The sequence below is a fragment of the Ambystoma mexicanum genome, chromosome 6p (assembly GCF_040938575.1).
Source record: "Ambystoma mexicanum isolate Mex_15411 chromosome 6p, UKY_AmexF1_1, whole genome shotgun sequence".
NCBI lineage: Eukaryota > Metazoa > Chordata > Amphibia > Caudata > Ambystomatidae > Ambystoma > Ambystoma mexicanum.
The window spans coordinates 157,963,213-157,985,271 of record NC_090935.1 but is presented as its reverse complement, the minus strand read 5'-3'; the positions used below and the strand labels follow the sequence as shown (position 1 = coordinate 157,985,271).

Genomic DNA, 22,059 nt, shown 5'->3' with positions numbered 1-22,059 from the left:
GCCCATCTAAACAAATGGTTCACCCCTCAACTAAAGATCCACTGGAATGCCAAAAGAGCAGCTGAATCCAAATGGAGAAAGTCTCCCACCATCACTAAAAAGGAGCTATTCACCTCGTCAGCCTCTGCCTACAAATCTGCCATCCATAACACTAAGAATGAAGCCTATAACAGAATCCTAAACGCCACATTTAGAACTAAGGAGCTCTTCAATATCCCCCCTGGGAACTTGAGACTCCAGCCCACCCTTCTGAAGCCTGCGTAAAAGACGCAAATTGGTGCGCCAAAATTCAGAAAGCTCTCTCAGATAACATCACTCTGCTTCAAACTTAAATTAGGTTAAAAAGGAACAGCCTGGTCACCAATCCCATCCACTCATCGAACTCCAAAATTTCCCTGTGCCCACCTTTCTCCTTCTCACCAGTTTTACCTATAGAAGTCGAAAATATCATCAAAGGCCTCAAACCTTCAAGATGCCAAGGAGATCTTTGCCCTGCCACAATCATTCAAGAAGGTACTTCCCTAATCAACTCCTCCTTCGAGACTAGCTCAGTCCCCAACAACCTCAAGGAGGCCGGGGTATGCCTCTACTAAAAAAGAAAAAACTTAAACCCAAACATACCCACTAACTATAGGCCCATCACCACCGTCCCCTACCTCTGAAAGATACTAGATAGAGTGGCCTATCTACAAATCCAGAAACATCTGGAAGACAATAACCTACTTGGCCTCAGACAAATCGGTTTTAGGCCAAGACATGGCACAGAAACAGCCCTCTTGGACCTATAAATCCAAACGGATGAGGCCAAGGACAATTGTAAGCTGGCTGTTAGTTCTAACTATCGGCAGCTTTTGATCTTGTTTATCACCAGATCCTCACTGATCACCTGTCCACAGCAGCAACTTTCGCCAGCAACGCCTCAACCTGGATTCAATCATTCCTGTCCAACCGAACCACCAGGGTCTTTGCACCCTCAGCCAATCCAATTCCTATCTACTGCGGCGTGCTGCAAGGTTCTTGTGTGTCGCCGACGCTCTACAACATTTTCACTAAGCTCCTCTTTGACCGTCTTGACAACTTGGGTGTCACCTACACAAACAATGCCGATGACACCCAAGTTTCATCACATTGTCAGGATACTATGAAGATGATTCTAAATAAATGACATACCTTGAGATCCAGGCATGGATGGCCAACTATAGCCTATGTCTCAATGACGAGAAGACAGAGCTCCTGATCATCGGCTCCTAAATATGCTTAAACAAACTCGACCCATGCTACACATCCATCAACATAGATGGAAATCTGATTAAAGTAGCTAAGGAAACGCTGGGGGTCTACATAGACTCCACCTCTTAATCAAGAAGCAAGTGAATGCCACCGCATCCACTACTGCCTACACTAACAAGCTGATTAACACTTGCAAATCTTTTCTATCCCCCAACAACTGTATTACACTAGCCAGGGCCCTAGTACTGTCCAAGATGGACTACTGCAACACCCTCTTCCTATGCTCTTCAGAACTGAACCTTAACAGACTCCAGGTACTACAAAAGAACACCCTGAGATCTGCTTTGAACATCCCAAGATCTAACCACATCACTAGCCTCAGACAGGATGCCCATTGGCTCCCGGTACGTGTTCAAATCTCTTTCCACACTCTAGTTATTACCCATACATTTCTGAAACTCTGCACCTAAGTACCTGTCAGACAAATTCATCAGACACCACTCCCCAGACCTACTAGAGCTTTGTATGCGCACTGCCTTACCATCCCAAGGTTCAATCTAAAAAGAGCTGGAGGAGCTAGCTTCCCTGTACTAGCGGCCAAACAGTGGAAACCCCTTCTCCCGCTATTAGATTGGAACCTTCTTCCTGGACCTTTAGAGCCAAAGTAAAGAGAGCTGTCTCTTCAATAAGAAACACTAATGATTAGGCTACCCAACTTTAAAATGTTTATGCCTGATCTACTCTGCATACCGATCGACAACACGGTCAACCTGATACCATCGCCCCAAATGTTACCCCTTGGGGACTTGTCCATTGGCACCTGTGTATTTTAATTTTTTCCCCATATTGTAAGAACTTTGTCTGACCAGCCTGTAACCACCGGTCTACCTGCACTTATTGTTAATCCTACCTATCCCTGTAACATTTGCTCAACTTCGGGCACACAGTTACCTCAGGGTTAGGTGCATGGTACAAAATAACCTTACATATACTTTTCGGAATGTCTGAACATTTCTAAAGTAATAACCTTTGTAACTTTTCACTCTCAGAGCTACAGTTAACAACCAACTTCTTTTTGCAAGTAAGTAACTTTTAAACACATTCTCTTTTATACATGACCAATATGTTAAAAACCCCACGTAAACCCCAAAACACTCCACCTTTTAACTGGCACTCAATGTCTCCCTACCTTACTCACCACACACAAATACAAAACAGGCACTTCCAGATGGCTTTCAAAAAAGAACCTCTCCCCAGACTTCCAACATCACAAACGTACAACTATAACTGCCATACTCAGTCCCTGACCAACACATGCCCACACTACAGGCATCGAGTAGATTCTTCCAAAACTTGATGGCTAGAAAGCTTGCAAGCATGCAAAACATAGGATACGTCCGACTGTAATGCTTGTAAAACATGGTGCCTGTGTGCAGTACATGTTGGGTACTCCAAAAGCCATAATGGACATTTGCTCCAGGCCTCAGTGAAATCTGCATTCGATGTGACAAACATGTTTTCTTGCTTCTGCATTGCTTCAACGACTGTTTTGAAGAAGGCACTAGGAGGTATTAGATAACCTTGTGATGACAGTTTCCAAAGCTGAATAAAAGTTACGTAGTTATGTCGCGATTTTCAAGTTCTCATGAGAAAAGAAAAGCTTTGCGCTCTTGTGGTTGCCACGCGTCATTCCGACCAGGGGGCCCGTGGGAACTGCCAACAGGTAGAGACTTGTAAAAGGCTACAAAGTTCTAGAAAATGCCATCATGCATTTGCAATGGTTTTGGGGGCACCCAAGCAGTCAGACAGAGAAAGCTTTGCTGGAGGATGGATGCATCGCTCCAGGGCACGTTGATGCTAAAGATCTCTCTGCCTGTCTGTGTGGGAACTTTCCAGTGCAGTTTTCTGGCGAGTTGAGGATGTACTTCACAGCTGCTTATTTTTCTTGTTGTTTTTATTCTTATCTGTATGCTTTTGATGAATAAATAGGCCACATAAGAGCCATTTCATAATTTAGCCGAGTGTGTTTATGCGTGAATAATTGCCTTGCAGCATCTGAGGTTTCCTCATGTAGTGTGCTGGGGCTGTGAAAATAGATCTGTGCACTTATGGAGCAAATCACTGACCTGCAACCTCAACACAAAACACTACAACATTGCCTTTCCCACGCCTCACAATTACCAAACCACGGCCACTATTACAGAAACAGCAGAGCATCTGGAGACCATGCAAATGGCGGCAGAGTGCGATATAAATCTCATGGGTGAAAAATGCTACACATCAAGGTGACTGTTAGTCCTACTGGTAGTAAGAGTTTAGTAAGCTATCCCAGGAGTTTGTAGATCTCCAACTCTTAGTATCATCTGTACTAACTCAGGACCTTGGTAGAGTGGCAGAGCAGTCAGGCGTATCTTAAGAGGAAGATGTGAGCTACAGGCAAATAAACTGAACCTTAGACAGACATGCACACCAAAGAAATTCTTACACTTCTAATTTATATAAAATTATATATATATATACACACCAGAATCACTTTAAATACTTTAGCCATTTACACTAGAACACTTCGGAATACTTGAGAATATACTTCAAAGGACACTTTCACTTTTGTGTTTGTTTGTGGTTCCCTTTGTAGCAACGTTAGAAAGGGAAAAGACAATGTTATTGTATTATCGGTTATTACACGCACCTGCGGTTTCTAACAGTTCAAATGGTAATACATTTACTCTACAAACACATATAGTAAAGTCACTTTGAGGGAGGAGAACAGTTAGTTGGTGTAACATTAGCCTGGATCAAGGCTCTAGAGAGAGTTTCTTGGTACAGCAAGTCTTTTAAGTCCAAAAACATAACCCTAACTACAGGCAGTTCGGAGAGGGCTCAAAGTCTTGACAAGCAGCAGAATATGAAGAGTTTCAGAGGACTTTCTCCAATCTCTGGTGTTAAAGAAGCAGTAAGTTAACTAACAAGGGAGACCTGTAAAAAGACTCAAAGGACACAAGCAGTGGCTTGAGTCTGAGGTAAGAGGTGGTGACCCTGGACACCTCTAGGTGCACTCCAACGCTCTGAAGCCGCTTCTTGGAATCAGGTAGGCAATACCTTTTTCCCCACAGTACCGTAAATTGGAAGATGTTGCAGCTCTGAACCAGATCACCAGAGTCCTTGGTCTGATGACTGAAGGCAGACAATGGACAAGGTCTCAGCAGCGGTTTGAGGGAGGAGCCTTGCCAGGACGTTCAGCAACTTCTTTGTTCACTGTGCCGTTTTGGTGCCTTTTCTACAGCAACATCAAAGGATAGTCTGGTCAATCTTCACTTCCTGCAGTCCCGCACTCGGGTGAGGGGGTCTGAGTGAGTTGGATCGGATCTCTGGAGCGTCTTTACGGGTTCAAAGATTTTGATGGATTTGGCCTTTCAATGACGATGCACCAGAAATGGGCAGCAGGTCTCCTGGTATTGGGGTTCTGCAGCTCTGGAAAAACCTAGGATATTGGCAGATAGCTCAATTCAAAGTTAGTCTTGGGACTGGTTGTTCCCACCAGCCAAAGGGAAGGAGGAGTACTCTTCGGAGCTCCTCTGTTGCATGGAAAACAGGTTCAGCACAGCAGTGGTCGCTTTCACAGTTTTGCAAAAGGTCTGCAGGCGTCTCTGGTCATCATCTTCTTCGGTTACCTAACCTTCCAGTGGTCGACTTGCTTTTCACTCCAGAAGCCTCGCCTTTTATACAGTTCCAGCACACACTTCTCTGCAATCTCTCTCAGCATTTTACAGAAAGGGACGTTTGCACTATACAGGCACTCTGGCAGACATAGGAAAGGGGGGGGGGTGGAAGACTCCTCCCCCACTTCCTGCCTGCCCAGACACTCTGGAGCCTAAGCAAATATACCCAAGGGTTCCAGCCAAAAGCAAAACACACACTGACCGCCCCCTCCCAGAATGACAGAAGAAGGGCTAACAAAGAACAGCCACATTAGTAATGGCAAAAAAAAGAGGTTGGTACTTGGGTGCCACTATTGTGCACTACTGAGGATACAGGCTTAGCCTGCGGTATAAAAATTAGATAATTGTTGCTAGAATACGTCCACTCCAACCAGCCATAACTAGGAGATTGTCTATGTAACTAAAAGTCACAGGGGCAGAGAGAAGGGGGATACTTGGTATCCCCTTGGCACTCCACTGAAGGAGGTGTGTGACAATCTCTAAGATTTTAGAGTTTTGGGAGAGATATTAAGTATCTCTATCCTTAAGAACTGCAGTTGCTCGAGGATATAGTAAAATCTTGAAAGGGGGACCTAAGGGTCGGGTCAGATTATCATATCAATGATAATCTTCCTGACCTGTGTCAACCCCAGAACCTTTTGCTGGACTGGTAGATTATTTTTCACTTTTTTTTGGAGGTTATGTCTGTGAGGCCCCAGCTCACTGCTCATGTACTTCGTAGATCCCACCTGACAGAGAAACAAGTCCCCTTCTGTTGGGGTTCACCAGGAACAGAACACAGGTCCCTTGCCTTGGGGTTACACAGAACATACTCAGGATAGCTCTAGCAGATCACCAATGGAGACGAACAGCAGCCACAAACCCCCATCCACAACCTCAGCCTCACGCACTCCCATGTAACATAAAATGTTACATGAGAAGCTAGACAAAGGGGATACTAGGTAAACCCTCCAGCACCCTGTTGTAAAATAGCATGTGCTGGGTCTATTTCACTTTACTGCTCTTGGAAACAGTAGTTTAACCAAGAGAAGGTTTGCAAACCTTTGGGAAATCTGCACTGCAGGTGCTGTGTGACAATGTAAAATATGATGCCTATGGAGTTTGTCAGACTCCACAACCAAAAGAAACAGTGTGTACAAAATCACATTTAAATACATGAGAGAGTGGGAAATAAGGGTCTCACTCTCTCCAGGTTAAAAAAAATCAAGTCCTCAAAAATCCAGCAAAGTTGCTGGGGGTCTCTAAGGTGGAGGGAGTTAGCACATTTCTGAGAATTCTCCCTAACACAGACTTATACCAAAGGCTGGGTGCCTATTGCCAGGTGGTCAGGGTTGTTGTAGTGCACCCAAAGGGTACTGCATACAATCTTGCCTAAGACAGTTAAAACTGGAAGGCTGACTGTCCTGAAAGTACTGCTAATACCCACTCGCCCCCCACCCCCAAGTTTGAATGTTGCAAGGCTGTTTGATTGGCTAGGTTCCTGAATAAATTCTGATCCTAGAAGCGGAAGAGGTAGTCGACCACTAGAACCAAAACTGAAGAGGAAGATGATGAAACCGTAGCAGAATTTTTTTCTTGCGACCGAAGAGCCTGCTGTGTAACCGGGATTGCTGTAGCCCTACCTTCCAATTGACCTGGGAGTCCCAAACTCAAGTCCTCCTACCCAAAGCCTGGTGAGACGCACTAGTCCCAAGAAGACCTGTATTTTGAGCCATCTCATGTCTTTCAGCGATCTTGCGGGGCAGCAATAATCCCAATACCCTGGAACCTCGAGCCACTGTGCAGTGCACAGTCTTCCGAATCTCGCTGAAAGTTCGTAAGCATCCTGCTGGATCTCCTAGGCATGATTAAGGCCCAAAAAATCCCTTCACCAGAGTACTTGACCTTGCAAACGACGAGAATCCAACCAGCGATATTCTGTCTTCTGTGCTCCTGAAAAGGCGCCAAATCCACAGAGTTACATCCAGCCACGAGGCAACTCTTGCCTGGAGCCTTCTCTTGTGATCCCTGCTGCAAAGGTCCTTCCATAGTCCTGTCTTCTGTCTTCTTGACAAAGCAATCCATCAACCTGATTTTTGGCTGCAAATCCTGAAGTCTTCCTGCTTCAACTCTTATTCTGTGCTGATGTACTGTGTTGACTATGGTAATTTACCCACCTTAAGCCTTTGTGATTTCGGTGTAGCTTTGGGGTATTTTCTGCGATTGTGAGGCCACTCATCCAGTTCACCCAGGCCCACTGTGGAATTCTTCTAGAGTGTCTTCCCTGAAGTCCCTGGAACCTCCACTAACTTTAAAGTGAACTACTTGTTTGAACAGTCTTCCTCTGGAACTCTGACTTTGCCCGCCACTGAACCCTATCTCACCCTGCCTACAGCTGGCACCTAGACCACCATGGTCCCTCCACTGCCTCTGAGTGTACTCATGCTACAGAATAAGGGAAGGACTGGATAAGAAAAGGGTTCTCGCTTCAAAAGAATAACACGTGCGCAAAAGTTATTTACTTGTAAAGAAAGTTGGTTGGCAACTAAGAGTTAACAGTACAAGAGTTCTTACTTACCTCGAATGTGTGTTGCGCCATTCTGAAAAGTAGATATAAGGTTAAGTTACTCACCTGTGAATTGGTTGCGCCTCTTCCCCGAAAATAGGGTTGGTTTCACTTTACTATTCCTGTTAGGATAAATGTATGAGTGTCAGCAACTGGGTCGTACTTCCCCTGACTTGCTGTTGCCTGTCCAGAATAAGTCTGCCTAAGGTTATAATAACCTTTAAGTGGATGGAAGCCCCGTTAAAAAGTATATATGTTTTACTTACCTTCTGTTATCTGTGTGCCATCCTAAAACAAGTTAAAGAGTTATTGCTCATCTCAATCTGTGTTCCACTGATCTTAAAATGCGGCTGTAATCGTATGTTACAACATTAGGTTTTACCTGCCTAGAATAGTTGTGTGCCATTCCTGAAAAGCGTTCCTTTAGGTGAAGCTGACCTTGGGATGCCTGAAGCATCCACAATCAGTGTAAAGAGCTCTTGCTCATCTTAGATTGTGTTCCGCTTAGCTGAAAAGCAACTGTAATTGTATATTACACCAAAAAGGTCTTACTCACCTAGTATAACTGTGTGTTATCACAAAAGTAGTAGAGGTGTATACTGTTCCTTGAATCTGTGTTCCACTGTTCAGAAAAGTAGATTTGCATGTTGGTTGACTATGTGATTTCCTTGTTGAGTGTCACTGCATAACCGACAAGGTCTACTACCCTTGTATTACCGATAGTAATCAAAGTAATCTATGGTCTTACCCCCTTAGAAATACTGTTAGGTGTTCTCAATTAGGTCTATGCTTTGACGTGTGTATTTAAAGCATAGCATTGCGTTTTATAATGTGTTAATATGATTTATGATAGTATGTATGTATCCAAGAACAAATAAACCCTTTCTTTGTACGATACACAGTGTTTGAGTGTTTATTTGGACCATTGGTATTACAATTTATGTGTACTGATTCTACAGCTCTCTCCGTCCTAAAATAGGCCTGGCTGCTCTGCCTACGCTACCATAAACTCAGGTGGTACAGCGTGTTAGGGAGCATTCTCAGAATTGTGCTAATGTCCTCTACCTTAGAGACCCCCAGCAACTTTGCTGGATTTTGAGGACTTGATTTATTTAACCTGGAGAGAGTGTGAGCCTTTTTCCCGCTCTCTCATGTATTTTTGTGTGAATTTTACCTCTGTGTCTCTTTTTGGTTATGGAGTCTAACAAACTCTATAGGCATCATCTTTTACAATTGTGTCACACAGCACCTTCAGTGCAGTGGCACAGGGACGTCTTCTAGGTTTCCCAAGGTTTAAATACCTTCTCTGGGATAAACTACTGTTTCCCACAGCGGTAGAGTGAAATTGACTGTACTTAACATTGTACTAGACCCAGCACACCCTATTTTACAATAGATTGCTGGAGGGGTTACTCCGTATCCCCTGTGTCTAAATGCTCACGTTACATCTTTTATGTTACCCTTTTCTCGTAAAAATGGTGGCCGGCCGCCTTTTTTCACCAGGTATTTTTGGAAAGGTCCTTCTAGAGTTGTTCTCTGCGCGCCAAGCCAGGTTTGGTCTCTTTATTCATTCGCCGTTGGCAGGCTTCAGGAGTGTAACCCGCCTCTGGCTCTAGAGTGTCTGGGTTAGGTAGGAAGTGAGGGAGGTGCTCGAAACTCCCTATGCTTAGTCTTGTTGGAGAGCCAAATGCACTCTGATGACTGGCTGGCTGACTGTCTGTCTGTCCCTGCTGGGCGAGTGACAGCTAGGCTCCAATGAATGGGAGAGAACTGAAAAAAAGGCGAAATCTTGGCTTGGAAGGCAGAGTCGACCACTGGATGAAGGAACCGAAGAAGAGCTTAAAGAGGACGGCTGCTGCAAATCCTGGACCGTTGGTTTGCCCAGTGAAGCCCTGCTTCAGGTCCGAATCACCATGTCCGCATCGACAGAGAAACCCTGCAAGGACAACTTCTCCCGTTGAGTTGGTGGGACCAATCAACTCCCAAGTAAACCACCTGGACACCCATCTCACAGCTGGTTGAATTTCCTCAGAGTTGCTGTAGGAAACCGTAGAGCCAGGGAGAGGGACACCAGATTGTGTGCATTGCTTGTAAACTGGCCTAAAGCTTTTGGAAGTTCCTCCGGACTCCCACAAAGCAGGACTAACCAAGCCTGACCCCCCCCTCAGTTGAGTGTGGGACCTCAGATGTGAGAAAAGTCCACCTTGACAGCCAGGAAGCGCGCTTATTGCTATTTGCTGTACCGCAAGGAGCTGAAACGTGAAACAGCCACTGAAAGTAAAGGTTGCCGGCCAATGCAGTGCAGGAGTCTCCAGACATCCTCCCTCTTGTCCCCACGACTGAGGCCCAGGAACAGTGAGATCTGCAGAGCTGTACAGGAACAGAAGTCTTCAGCTGCATCTTTTTCTTCTTTACTAAGGTACTGTAAAACTAGCCTAAGAGAACTTACCTCTTACTGTGGCAGTGCTTTTAACTTCTGCAACTCACAATTCTAAACCGCTTGTAGCCCTACATTTGGTTCTTCTTTTTATCAAAGACTCCTAAGAACTTGTGCAAAGACTTTTCCATTTACTTACCTGAAGTGCTGCATCCTTTACAAAGACTTTGGCCTATTGACTTTGACTTAGCACTTAGAAGAGTCATTCAATTCAATAGGCTATCTGAAAGTATTTGCCCTGCTTATGGATATTTGTAAATTCTTGTGTTCTAAATAACATTTGCCTTTTACTTACTTTTAAAAGAGTATTCTGAATGCCAACAGTAAGATATTAATGTCCCCAGCCTCCTTGTTACTGAAGTCACCTGTGAGTTTAGGTTGTGTTTCTGGGCCATACCAAAAGGGCCTTGTCTGATGCAGAAACTCAAAGTGTACATTATTGAAGTATATTTGTGTGTTGCTATTCAATTGCTCCCTTCTGAAGAAGGCTTTATAACTGACTGATAAATACATTGTTTATGTAAGAAACCTTGAGTGTAAGCGTTTATTTCAATACCTGTAACAGTGAATCTTTGTGCAACTCCACTACAGCTCACACATCCGCTTTTGAGATAAGCCTGGCTGCTCAACATGCTACCAAAACTGTGTAGTACAAGCTTATACCAATGGTTGGGTTTCCTATACCTGCAGTCATGGTTGCTTGTAGTGTTCCCAGATGGTACTGCATTCAAACTTTGCCTAACACAGCCTTATACTAAAAGTGGTGTCTTGTACTGTCTCAGTTGAATGGCTTTACTAAGCCACTGTCCTAACAGCTGCAGCAGTAAAAACACAGATGCCTCCAAGAGTTATGGAGCAGACAGAGTCCAGTAGAATACAAACAAAGTTCCAAAAGACAGAGCCACAAGAATGAATGAGTGGAAAAAAGGCTCCACTCATTCAGGATTGAAAGAAAAGATCCAGAAGTCCACTCCAAAAAAAAAAAAAACACCACTCCAAAAGAGTGCCTAAAGCAGGCCAAAAATGGATTGCAATTGTTGTGAAACTACTCACTCACAATCAACCAGCACCTAAAGTTGATTCAAGACTTGTGTCCCTGCCACATCCTTCCACATAGCTCTCCACAAAGCAAAAACAATAAAAAAAAAGATTCACAAATGACAAAACCCTTCCACTTACTGGAGTAACACTGCCTGGCGTTAGGTGTTAGTGCCTCTTTAAATATGTCCACACATCTTTGAGGTAGTTGGGGTGCACAAAACCCGATGACTCCAGGAGCCAAGCTGCTAAATTGAGTGTTTGGGGGAACGGGTGAAGTGTCCTCCCAAAGGCTTGGGACAGCATGTTGTACAGGCATGGCAGTTTCTTGTGAGGGGAGACTGATATTCTCATGAAATCAGAGAACCATGGCTGTCGAGCCGACATTGGTGCCACCAGGATCAGCGGGACTTGTTCCTGGTGCATCTTGTGCATCATCCTGTTGAGACCGTTCCCTTTGGACTGTTTGAGGGCACCTGGAGGTGTAATCTGGGCATTGGGTGTTATTCAGAGTTGCGAACAAATCGATGTCTGGATGACCCCATTCTGCAAAGATGTCGGGTAGAATATGTTCTTGCAAGCGCCACTTGTATTCTACGGGTAGGTGAAAGTCTCTGCTAAGTATGTCTGCCAGGAGATTGTGATGATAGGAACATGTTTGAGTGCTCACTTCCAAATGTTCTGTGACAGTATGGATAGCTCTGGAGAGTTTGTTCAGATAGTACATGGATGTGGTGCCGTCTAGGAGAACAAGAACTGTCTTCATGTGTAGGCGAGTTTGGAAGGCTTTCAGTGCTTTGAAAACTGCCAGTAGTTCCAACAGATTGATATGTTTGGATACTACTGATGAGACCACATGCTGTGCGCGGCCTCTTGTATGAGGTCGGCTCCCCACCCTGACAAGAGATGCGTCCATGGTGAGAGTGGCTTCCGCTGGGGGGGGGAGCGGAGGGAGGGAGGATTTCCCGTTTAGAAGGTTTTCCTTTGACCACCACTACAAAGACTGAACGAGGGCGGTCGAGACAACCACTAAATCGTCCAACTGAATGCATATTACAGGAGTTTTCCTGAAGTCCACTCGAGGTAAGACTTCATAAAACTATGCCAATGGTATACAGGACTCCAACTCTTAGTATCAGTCTGTACTACTCATGGGGCCTTGATAGAGTAGCAGAGCAGTCAACCTTCTCATAAGAGGAAGATGTAAGGTGTAGGTAAGTACACTGAACCCAGTTAGTATAGCAGATCAAAGAAACACTTATACCAATAAATGTAAATCAAATATATATTTATTATATTTACACAAGGAATATTTCAAAATGCCTAGATAATTTAACCAATTTACATAGGAATACTTTGATACTTTTCGAAGGCCACTGCTTAGTTTGTGGCTGCTTGTGGTTACAATTGATACAGAGTTTGATACCAATTACAATTGTACCGTATTATCTGTAATACTGTGCACTCACGTACACACTAAGATATACGGTAATTGTATTTAGTTAGCAAAACCACATTAGATAAAGTAATTTAGGAAGGAAAAAGTGGGTTGGTCAAACAGTAGCAGAGCTTAAGGTTCTAGAGGCAGCTTTAGCGCAAGTTAACATTTTTAAAGTCTGCTCCCTAACTATATGTAAAAGTCATTTCGGAGAGAGCTGAAAGTCTCACAAAGCAGCAGAACAGCAAAGGTTCCTGTGGATTCTTTCAGTCTCTAGTTAATAATGCTAGAAGAATTGACAACGTTGGGGACCCTGTTAAAGGACTCGCAAAAGGGACATGAGCTGGCGCGGCTTAGGTAAGAGTGGGTATCCTGGACACCTCTTCGTGGTTTAAGGTAAGCAATATCTTCTCACCCCACAGTACCTTCGGTCAGAAAAAAAATGTATGGCTGGATTCTGCCTTGAATAGCATCACTGGGCCCGGTCTCCAGATTTCTTGGTCTGGTGACGAAAGTGAGGACTCTGATCAGGATATATCAGCAGCAGTCTCGAGAGAGGACCGCTGGCTCAGATTTCTTCAGCTTCTCTGGTCAGTCTGTGGTTTTGGTGCCTTTTCTGCAGGACCAAATTGCCCCATCAATCTTCTTCGATTCCTGGAGTCCTGTACTCCGATGAGGGGACTTGGATGAGTCAGATTGTCTCTCTGGAGGTTCACCGAGCGCTCAGCAAAGACTTGAACTGATTCAGACTTTCAAAGACTATGCTCTGCAATTGGGTTATTAGAGGTCTCCTGGTATTTGCGGTCAGATAAGCTGGAAAGGCACAGCAACTTGGGAGATGGATCAGATTGTAGTTCCTCTCAGGGCTGGTTGGTTGGTTGGTCCCACCGGCCAACGGGAAGGAGTCCTCTTCAGAGCTCACCGTCGCATAGAAAATTGGATCAGGACAGCAGTGGTCGCTTCATAGTGTTGCAAAGGCTCTAATGGAGTCTCTGGTCGTCTCCTTCTTCGGTTACTTTAGGTTCCAGTGGTCGACTTCCCTTTCACCTCAGGAACCCCACCTTTTATTCAGTTTCAGCACACACTCCTCTGCAATCTCCCTCAGCAGTTTACAGAAAGGGGTGGATGACTGCCCAAACATGATTCCCAGTGGAAGCTGGTTCCATTCAGGCACTCAGGCAGACAAAGAGCTGAGGAGTGAATAACTCCTCCCCCACTTCCAGCCTGCCCAAACACACTGGAGCCCTGGGAGGGACACGCAGGGGTTCCCACTAAAGGCAGGACACTCACAGAGACCTCCCCCTCACAGAATGGTAGACGAAGGCGGTAAACAAGAACAACCACGCTAGAAATGGCAAAAAAAGAATGAAGCCAGAAAGTTAGTATTTAGGTGACCCTATTGTGCACAACCAGGGCTGTTTACACCGTCTGCTGTAAATAATAGCACAATAGTTGGTACTGCCACCAGCCATAACTAGAAGGTTGTTTATGTGACTAATGTCACAAGAGCAGAGAGAAGAGGGATACTAGGTATCCCCTTGGCACTCCACATAAGGAGGTGTGTGCGCCAATCTCTCAGAATATAAAGTTTTAGGAGGATATCCCTCTATCCTTAAGAACAGTAGAAAGTAATGCTAAAGAATCTAAAAGGAGAACCCAAAGGGTTCCCAGCAACACTGCCCACAACGAGCTGTGCGCTGCAAATGTTAAGCACAGATGCCTTAAGAGATATTGAGGAACGTAGACTCTATAGTACAGGTAAAACAAAGAACAGAGTTCCAAAAGAATGAATGAGTAGAAAAAGGCTCCACACATTCAGAATATAAAGAAAAAGGTCCAGAAATCCAGCAAAAAGTGCTGGGGGTCTCACTAGGAGAGGGGATTACGCACAATAATGATACATTTCACTACACTGTGTGATGTCGTTCCCTCAAAATGTAATCGAGTATTTTTCCAGAGAGGTTTACCGTCAGTAGAACCCCACAGCAGCGCGGCCGTTGCAGCTGCCGGATTCCACTGAATTTGTAAATAAGGTCTGGTTTCTCATGTGAAGTCTACAGACCTTGTTCTCAGCTTCTGAAAGAGTGCATAACAAGCTTCATCTGAACACAAACAAGCTGTCTTTCCATGGCTCCATCAAACGCACATTGTGCTCAGAAATGGGCTTCTCTTTAAGCCTGAAATATAATGTTCACTGATGTTCCCAGAATGCCTCCCATCTTGACTCCATATTAGAATCAAAGCGAATACATTTTTAAATGCATTACATCATCCTTGTTTGGAGGGGCTGATATTAGTGGGTGCAAACACATCGACGTCATCCCCCTCAATATTTGTTATTTACCCCACCCTCTCTCTAGCACTCTCCTCTTCTTCTATCCTTCTTGTATTGTTGGTGAATTGTCCCCCCCCTTCTGTTTTCAACCCCCTCAAATCCCATCCTCATCTCCACTCCACCCTACCCTACCTACCCATTCCCTTATAACTTAAAACTTTACCTACTCGGAGTGTAGTAATGCCCAGTAGTCTACCTTTCCTATACTCCTCTTTACTTTCCCACACACACTCCCCCTCACTGTATTTATGTCACGCTGATATATAATTGTATGATCCACTTCAACTTAGTAATGTATAGTAGCCCGGCTTCTTTATCCTGATACCCAACCACCTTTACCCTATTTGTGTAAGACACTTTGAAAAACTAAGGATTGCCGTCTTCACGGTTATATATATTATTTGCACTTATTCCTGCACTTACCCTGCTCTGTGCAGGCATGTATCCTTCAGAAAGTCAAGGGCTCTGAATTCTGTTTTTTCCCCCACTGTCCCCCACCCCCTCGAGTGCTTTGAAACACTGTGTATAGGCGCTATACAAATAAACAATAAAATAGCATGTCCATCGATATTGCTGGACTTTTGGCATCTAGGAAAAATGCCATCTTTTTATTATCAAATTCGAGATTCTGTGGGAGTAAGATCTTGCGGTCCTGGTAACATCCCCCCGCCTTGTGGCCAGTTTAACAAAATCGATGGTTGCAGACGTGTGGCCTGCGAACACTGGCACAATTGCAGGCGTTAGATTGTCAATGCCCAGACCAGTTGAAGTTAACTGGTTATCAAGGAATATGATGTTCATTGCCAGATGCTTGTCAATAGCCGAGGCCTCAGGGTATGTAGTGATAAAATCGCTGCGAAAATTTCACCTATACAAAAATTTGCAGCAAAAATGCTATGGTTTGACCCGGTAAAGGTGAACCCCATTATACCATTTAAGGGGAGCGGGGGATGCAGAGGTGTGCCCCGCTCTCCTTAAATGGTATAATGGGTCCGGTGGTTGAAGGGGTGTCCCCCGCATCCATTACATGGATTGCGGCAGCAAAACCACAGCATTTTTGCCACGATATTTTGTAACCACTGCAATTTCTGCCACTATTTTAACACATGGAACCGGCATCAGTGGTTAACGGCATTATAGTTCCTCTCTTGCCGCTCTCATCCCCCTTCATACATGGGTTGTATCCAGCTGGGGCAGTGGCCAGACCCTGAGACGGGCACTCCACCTCATCAATATCCACTATGCCATTGTTCACAAAAATGTCAATTGCTCAATGCTCAGGGCTGCAGGATGCTGGTCTGCTTCTGCTGCCAATATGTGGATAATCCCCTACCTTATGGAGCAGGTCCAGAACTTTAATCCCCCAGACATCCTGATTAGTCCTAAGGAACTGCTTAATTTCTTTCATTAAGGTGTATGCCTGCTTTCATTCTTGCAGGGCTGTTGGGCTGTACCAGCGCCTAATGGAAGGGGTCCCACTGCCATTTTCCATTTTACAGTTAGAAGTTGGCGCTTTGGGAGCTCTTGCATGATGGTGGTGGGAAAGTTTAGGCGCAGGAGGAATTTTACTTGGGCGCCATCCATCTTAAGCAATCATAAACAGGCACAAACATGATCACAGAGTCTTTTGCCTTACGCCTTCCAACTTCTCGCCCTGGTCCTCTGCCGCTTTCTTTGTGGGTTTCTGCGTTGGTACACCCCTTTGCAAGCTGCACCGGGTTCCTCAGGCGGATGCCAAACACCCTGTGTGAGCCCAGCACCCGCACCCTTTCCCCATGGGGCCGGTCAGGAGGATTTGAACTATGGGGGACGTGGCCTCCACTGTGTTCTTGCAGCGAACCCACTCGCTCTGACAGGAGAAGCAGGATATGCACCCAGCACCAGCGCCCTTTCCCACAGGTCCTGGGCGCACTGTTAATAAAGGAGGGTTGTGTCATTTACCTTGAATATTTCCATTTTTGAGTCTGGTATTTCCCGGCCTACCATTTCCACTTAAACTGGGGGTTTTCCCAGACCATTATTACAATGCGTTATTTTTATGTCACCTATGAGGCATCTTTTGAGGGCTTACTGGGAGTCTGGTAAACCAGGTAGAAATTGTCCATCACAAAGGTCTCCCACTAGGGTGGCCCACTGGATTTCACAAACACACGGTATCCGTTTTTCTAAAATCAACAAATAGGATATTCCTGGTAGATCAGAGCACAAGAACAATCACAGATATCACACAGGATGGCAAAGTAAATGTACTCCATAATAATAAGATGTTTAAACAGGCAAGCTGGTACAGAAGTCCTTTTAAACAATTCCCTCAAATTACCAGGAATGTAAGTAGAGTAAACCATGCTGCTTACACTGGTTATACTTACAGGTGAAGAAGATGCTTCACAATTTGCTCAGGAATCAGCCGCTTCTCATGAATGGTTGTGGCAGCCCAAACGACAGCCTCGCAGACAGATCCATCTTGAAACCGTCTCAATTCTGACCTTTCTCCCCAAAACCTCTGAAACTCCACTGCCTGCAGGAACAAAAAGATGCTTATGTGAACACAGTGCAGCTGATGACATACTTTATGGGAAAAGTCACTGAACAACAAAATAGTGTCTAAATCAAGGGGCATAACTGATGATCTGCCACCGTCAACTAGGCCATCATGCCTTACATATGGTTTAATATAAATCTATGGCTGCAGTGGTGTCCGTTAAAACAATGAAAGCTGTAGATACGTAAAATAGCTGGATGAAAGTAAAATAATAGAAGCATCACATTTTCAAAAGAAGTGGCGGAAAATATAATAGGACAATTTCTTCATCAGGCACACAAAGCCAAGGAACATCACATTACTAATCAAGCAGAAAGAAACAGATCAAAAGCAATATCTAAGGCATAATGGAGGGTAAAGAAATGCGCAGATTTGACAAGATTTCTGAATAAGATCGGGTTTAGGGATTTTCTGGATGGACTGCCCAGCATGTGGTTCTGCCATTAAACCAATACCCAGACAGCAATGTTTATTGAAAGCAGTGAAACCTCTATTTTTTCAGCAATGAGACTGTTGTACAAAGGCATATACTCACTGCTTCTGCCATGGGCGATAAGAAAACGGATACAAAACTACGAGTTTCCATTTCTGTTCATAGTTTGAGGCATGCTGCGATCAAACTGTGAGAATGTCATTCAAGATCCAACCAGAGGTTAAAAGCACTTATAAACAACTGAGATCTTTGACTGAGTGAGAAGACACAATGTGATTAATATGATCCACAAAGGCTCCAGTAAACTTTCAAATGAACTCCACACCGAAGAATTTCACGATTGCATCCATGTCACTAAAATGGGGTAGGTGTTGGAACAGTTTCCCTTAATCCAGTGTACAGGGGGATGACACACTGACCCACAGTTAGGCAAAAGGGTTTCTATCAAGCTTTCCCTGGCTCGCTTACATGTAGCAATATCATGCAGTCATGTATAGTAAATGTACTACAAATACCCTGTTTATTCATGTGACACTTTCAATCGCGATCCTGTTTTTCTACTATAACCGGTTATGCGAAAAAAAACTTCACAGTTATGACAAAATGTTTCGAAGTCGGTCCCCAGCACTCCCCCTCCCCCCATCCCCTGATCTCACATAGTGTCCCCTTTCCCCCCTCTACCATGATGCCAATTTATCCTTTTTCCTCCACCAAATGGTATTTTTCTCTGTTTTCATTTTCGGCAAATACCAGTTATTTGGAAATTACCCCGGTTATCTCTTCCAAAAGAAATGCAGCTTTTTCATTTCTCAAAAGGCTTTCTGCTGCAAAGAACCATGGGAGATATAGCTATAATTTTTTGGAGAAGGGGGTACCCACTTCTCGATCAAATATTTTAACTACTGGACGGAATAACCCCAAGACCCTTATCTGAAATCGAGTCAACGCTTCGTGCCCAAGTTATTTCATACCTGATCCAATTGCGTCCAGTGGATTTTGCTGTGCGCTGCATAGAAATTAGGACCTTTTCTCCATGGGGAAATGAATGGGAGTAGGGCGAAAACAGTGTTTGTTTGCTTTCTTAATAACCTTTTCATTTTTTAACTATATTAACAAAAATGTCCGGTCGAGGGGGCATGACAAACTGTTTGCAAAATATCAGCCAAATCCGTCCTTCAAGTCAAACGTTACTAGCAATTACATTTTTGGGTTTCCCATGGAACTTGATACTCAACTGTAGTGCGGCGACTGCCGCACTACTAAATTCTGCGATTTTTCCTTCAAAAGACAAGTGAGCTGCCTAGCATCCTCCACGGCATACACATGCAAATTAATCCGCGCAGCCAAACCATTTCTGTCAGACACTAGCTGCCTTACACTCGCTAGAGCACTCATATTGTCCCGCCTCGACTACTGTAATGCCCTCTATCTGGGATTGTCCAAGGCTACCATCAGCAAGATACAAACCCTCCAGATCAACGCTCTCAGAGCAGCCCTGGGCATCTCTAGAAGAGAACATATTACAGGAATCAGCCAAAGAACAACTGGCTCTCCACTAAAGATAACATTCTTTTAAAAACGGCATAACTCACCCACAGTTTTCTTAATGCTGCCCCAACATACCAGATCAATAGATTCCGCAGACAGTCCTCTTTAAGACCCGTTAGAACAGCATATAAAGACTGCCTATCCGTACCCAACTACAAACGTGCCACCATAGGTGGAAACAGCTTCCCGCTGAAAGCAGCCAAACTGTGTAACTCCTTGCCTCCAAATCTCAGAATGGACTTGCCCTACCAGAACTTCCGCTCCAAGGTAGTTTCATAGCTGCAATCGGACGCCCACTAGGACTACTAAATGCCTCGCTACCCGCACACACTAACCACGTGTGCTTACCTGTTTACATGTATATGATGCTGTCTGACTCGCTGCTGCTTTGTATATAACACTGCTTTAACTCATTGTCCTTATGTATATTCTATTATGTCTGCAACTAAGCTTCGAAAATTCTTGTAAATGCTGCGCCCTGATACCTTTGGGTACGCTCGTGCATTATAAATAATAAAACAAACAAACATATATATATGGGGCTCCAGCTTGAGGCAGTCGTTGCAATGCACAGTGCATCTCACCCGTTTGTGCTTGTTAGGGAGATTTATCATTTTGTTCTTTGCCTGCCGGAGTGCCTGAATGGAACCAGCTCCCATTGGGGGACCTAGCTGTCCCGATTGAACAGCCACCCACCCCTTTCTGTAAAGTGCTGAGAGATTCCAGAGGAGTGTGTGCTGAAACTGAAAAAAGGTGAAGTTCCTGAGGTGACAGGCAAGTCCACCACTGGAAACTGAAGTAACCGAATGCTAGGCAAGATTTTCATTTTTATGATTAATCTTCCTGTCCTGTATTGACCCCAGAACATTTTGCTTGGACTTGGTAAATATTTTACCTTGTCCCTAGGTGAAGGGGAATCTTCTTTCCCTTCTCACCTAGTCTTTTACTCTTTTCATGGGTGACATTTTTAGGTCTCTCCATAGTGTATGGTTGGAGTTATAGTTTCCAATAACTTTTGAGCTAAGGCTATGTTGTCCCTTTGGGCTCCCCTGTTAATTTATCATTCCTATAATTGGGTGAAATACAGTCCCCAAGTATTAAAGAGAGATGTTCATCTTTGAATAACTTTGTGAGCCAACACACCCACCTCATGTGGAGTGCTGGGGGATACAATGTATCCCCTTTCTTACTTACCTGGTGACATTTATGTTTCAATTGCAAGATTAAAGTGAATGGCTGGTGGCAGTGGTTTTACCTTTATGACTTTTAGTCTTCATCTTTATTACTTGCAGACTGTTAATGTAGCCTCGGTAATGCAAAGAAGGGCCGCCATTTTTCTAAAATGGTGGGCTGCACCTTTTTTCTCTGCCATTTCGTGTGTGCTTGCTGTTTCTGAGGTCTGCCCCTGTCATTCTAGGCGGTAATGACCTCAGTGGAAGTTTTGGATCCAGAGTGTCTGAGAAGGCAGGAAGCGAGGGAGGAGTCCAAAACTCTGCAGCCCTTTATCTTTCACCTTGCTGTTAGGGAGAATTCTCATAAATGTGCCAATTCCCTTCACCTTAGAGACCCCCAGCAACTTTGCTGGATTTTGAGGACTTGATTGTTTTTACCTGGAAAGAGTGACTCTTTTTGTCCTGCTCCTTCATGTATTTTGATGTGTGTTTTACTTGTGTGCTCTTTGATTATGGGGTTTTAGATAACTCCATAGGCATCTTTTTTTGTGTGTCACACAGCACCCTCAGTGCAGTGACACAGGTGAGCCTTTTAGGCTGCCCCAAGGTTTAAATACCTTCTCTGGGATAAACTACGGTTTCCCAAAAATTGTAAGGTTACATTGACTTTACTAGTCTTTTTAAAATTCCTAGACCCAGCACAAACTATCTTCCTATAGAGTGCTGGAGGGGTTACCTAGTATCCCCTGTGTCTAAATGTCTAAAAACTCATGTAGCAGTTAAATGCTACCCTTTCCTATCGAAATGGCTGGTGACAGTGGTTTTACAACGAATTACCATGATTTTACCACGAACACCGGTAGCTAAAAATCACGGGAGCCATGTTTTTCAAGATGGCGCCTAAAGCCCCTTTGTTTAAACAGGACCCAGTCTTTTTTCGCCGTTTCTTTTTGGAAAGGTCCTTCTAGAGTTTGTCTCTGCGCGCCAAACCAGGTTTGGTCCCTTTGTTCCTACGCCTTTGGCGGGCTTCAGGACAGAAGACCGCCTCTGGCGCCTGAGTGTCTGGGGTGGGCAGGAAGTGAGGGAGGTGCCCGAACCTCCCTGTCCTTAGTCTGCTAGGAGACCCAAATTCACTCTGGCGTGATTGGCTGGCTGACTGTACGGCAAGGACAGCCACCCTGCTGGTTAGTGGCAGCCAGGCTGAGATGAATGGGATAAAACTGTTTAAAAGGCGAATCTCTTGGCTTGGAAGGCAGAGTCGACCACGGGAAGGAACGAACCGAAGAAGAGCTGTAAGAGGACAGCTGCTGCAACTTCTGGACCATTGGTTTGCCCGGTGGAGCGTTGCTGCAGGTCCGAATCACCGAGTTCATCTCGACAGAGAAGCCCCTTCAAGGACTTCTCCCTTTCAGTTGGTGGGACCAATCAACTCGTAAGCCACCTGGATACCATTCTCAGAGCTGGTTAGGATTAACCAGGGGGAAGGACACCAGCTTGTGTGCTTGAAGAACAGCTACAGGAATCGAAGATTTGCCAGCTTTGTGACCAGTCCCCGTGCAGTGCAGGAGTCCCCCGATGTCCTCCCTCTTATCCCCACAACTGAGGCTCAGGAACAGTGAGAT

General features: G+C 44.7%; 1 protein-coding gene across 1 annotated transcript in view; it reads right to left on the bottom strand.

Annotated features, from left to right (window-relative positions):
- NOL6 (nucleolar protein 6) overlaps positions 1 to 22,059 on the bottom strand; it is a 915,540-nt gene that overhangs the window by 606,122 nt on the left and 287,359 nt on the right. The window contains exon 14 of the mRNA XM_069626862.1: positions 17,112 to 17,260. Coding sequence (XP_069482963.1) covers positions 17,112 to 17,260 — 149 coding nt within the window. The remainder of the gene's footprint in view (positions 1 to 17,111; positions 17,261 to 22,059) is intronic.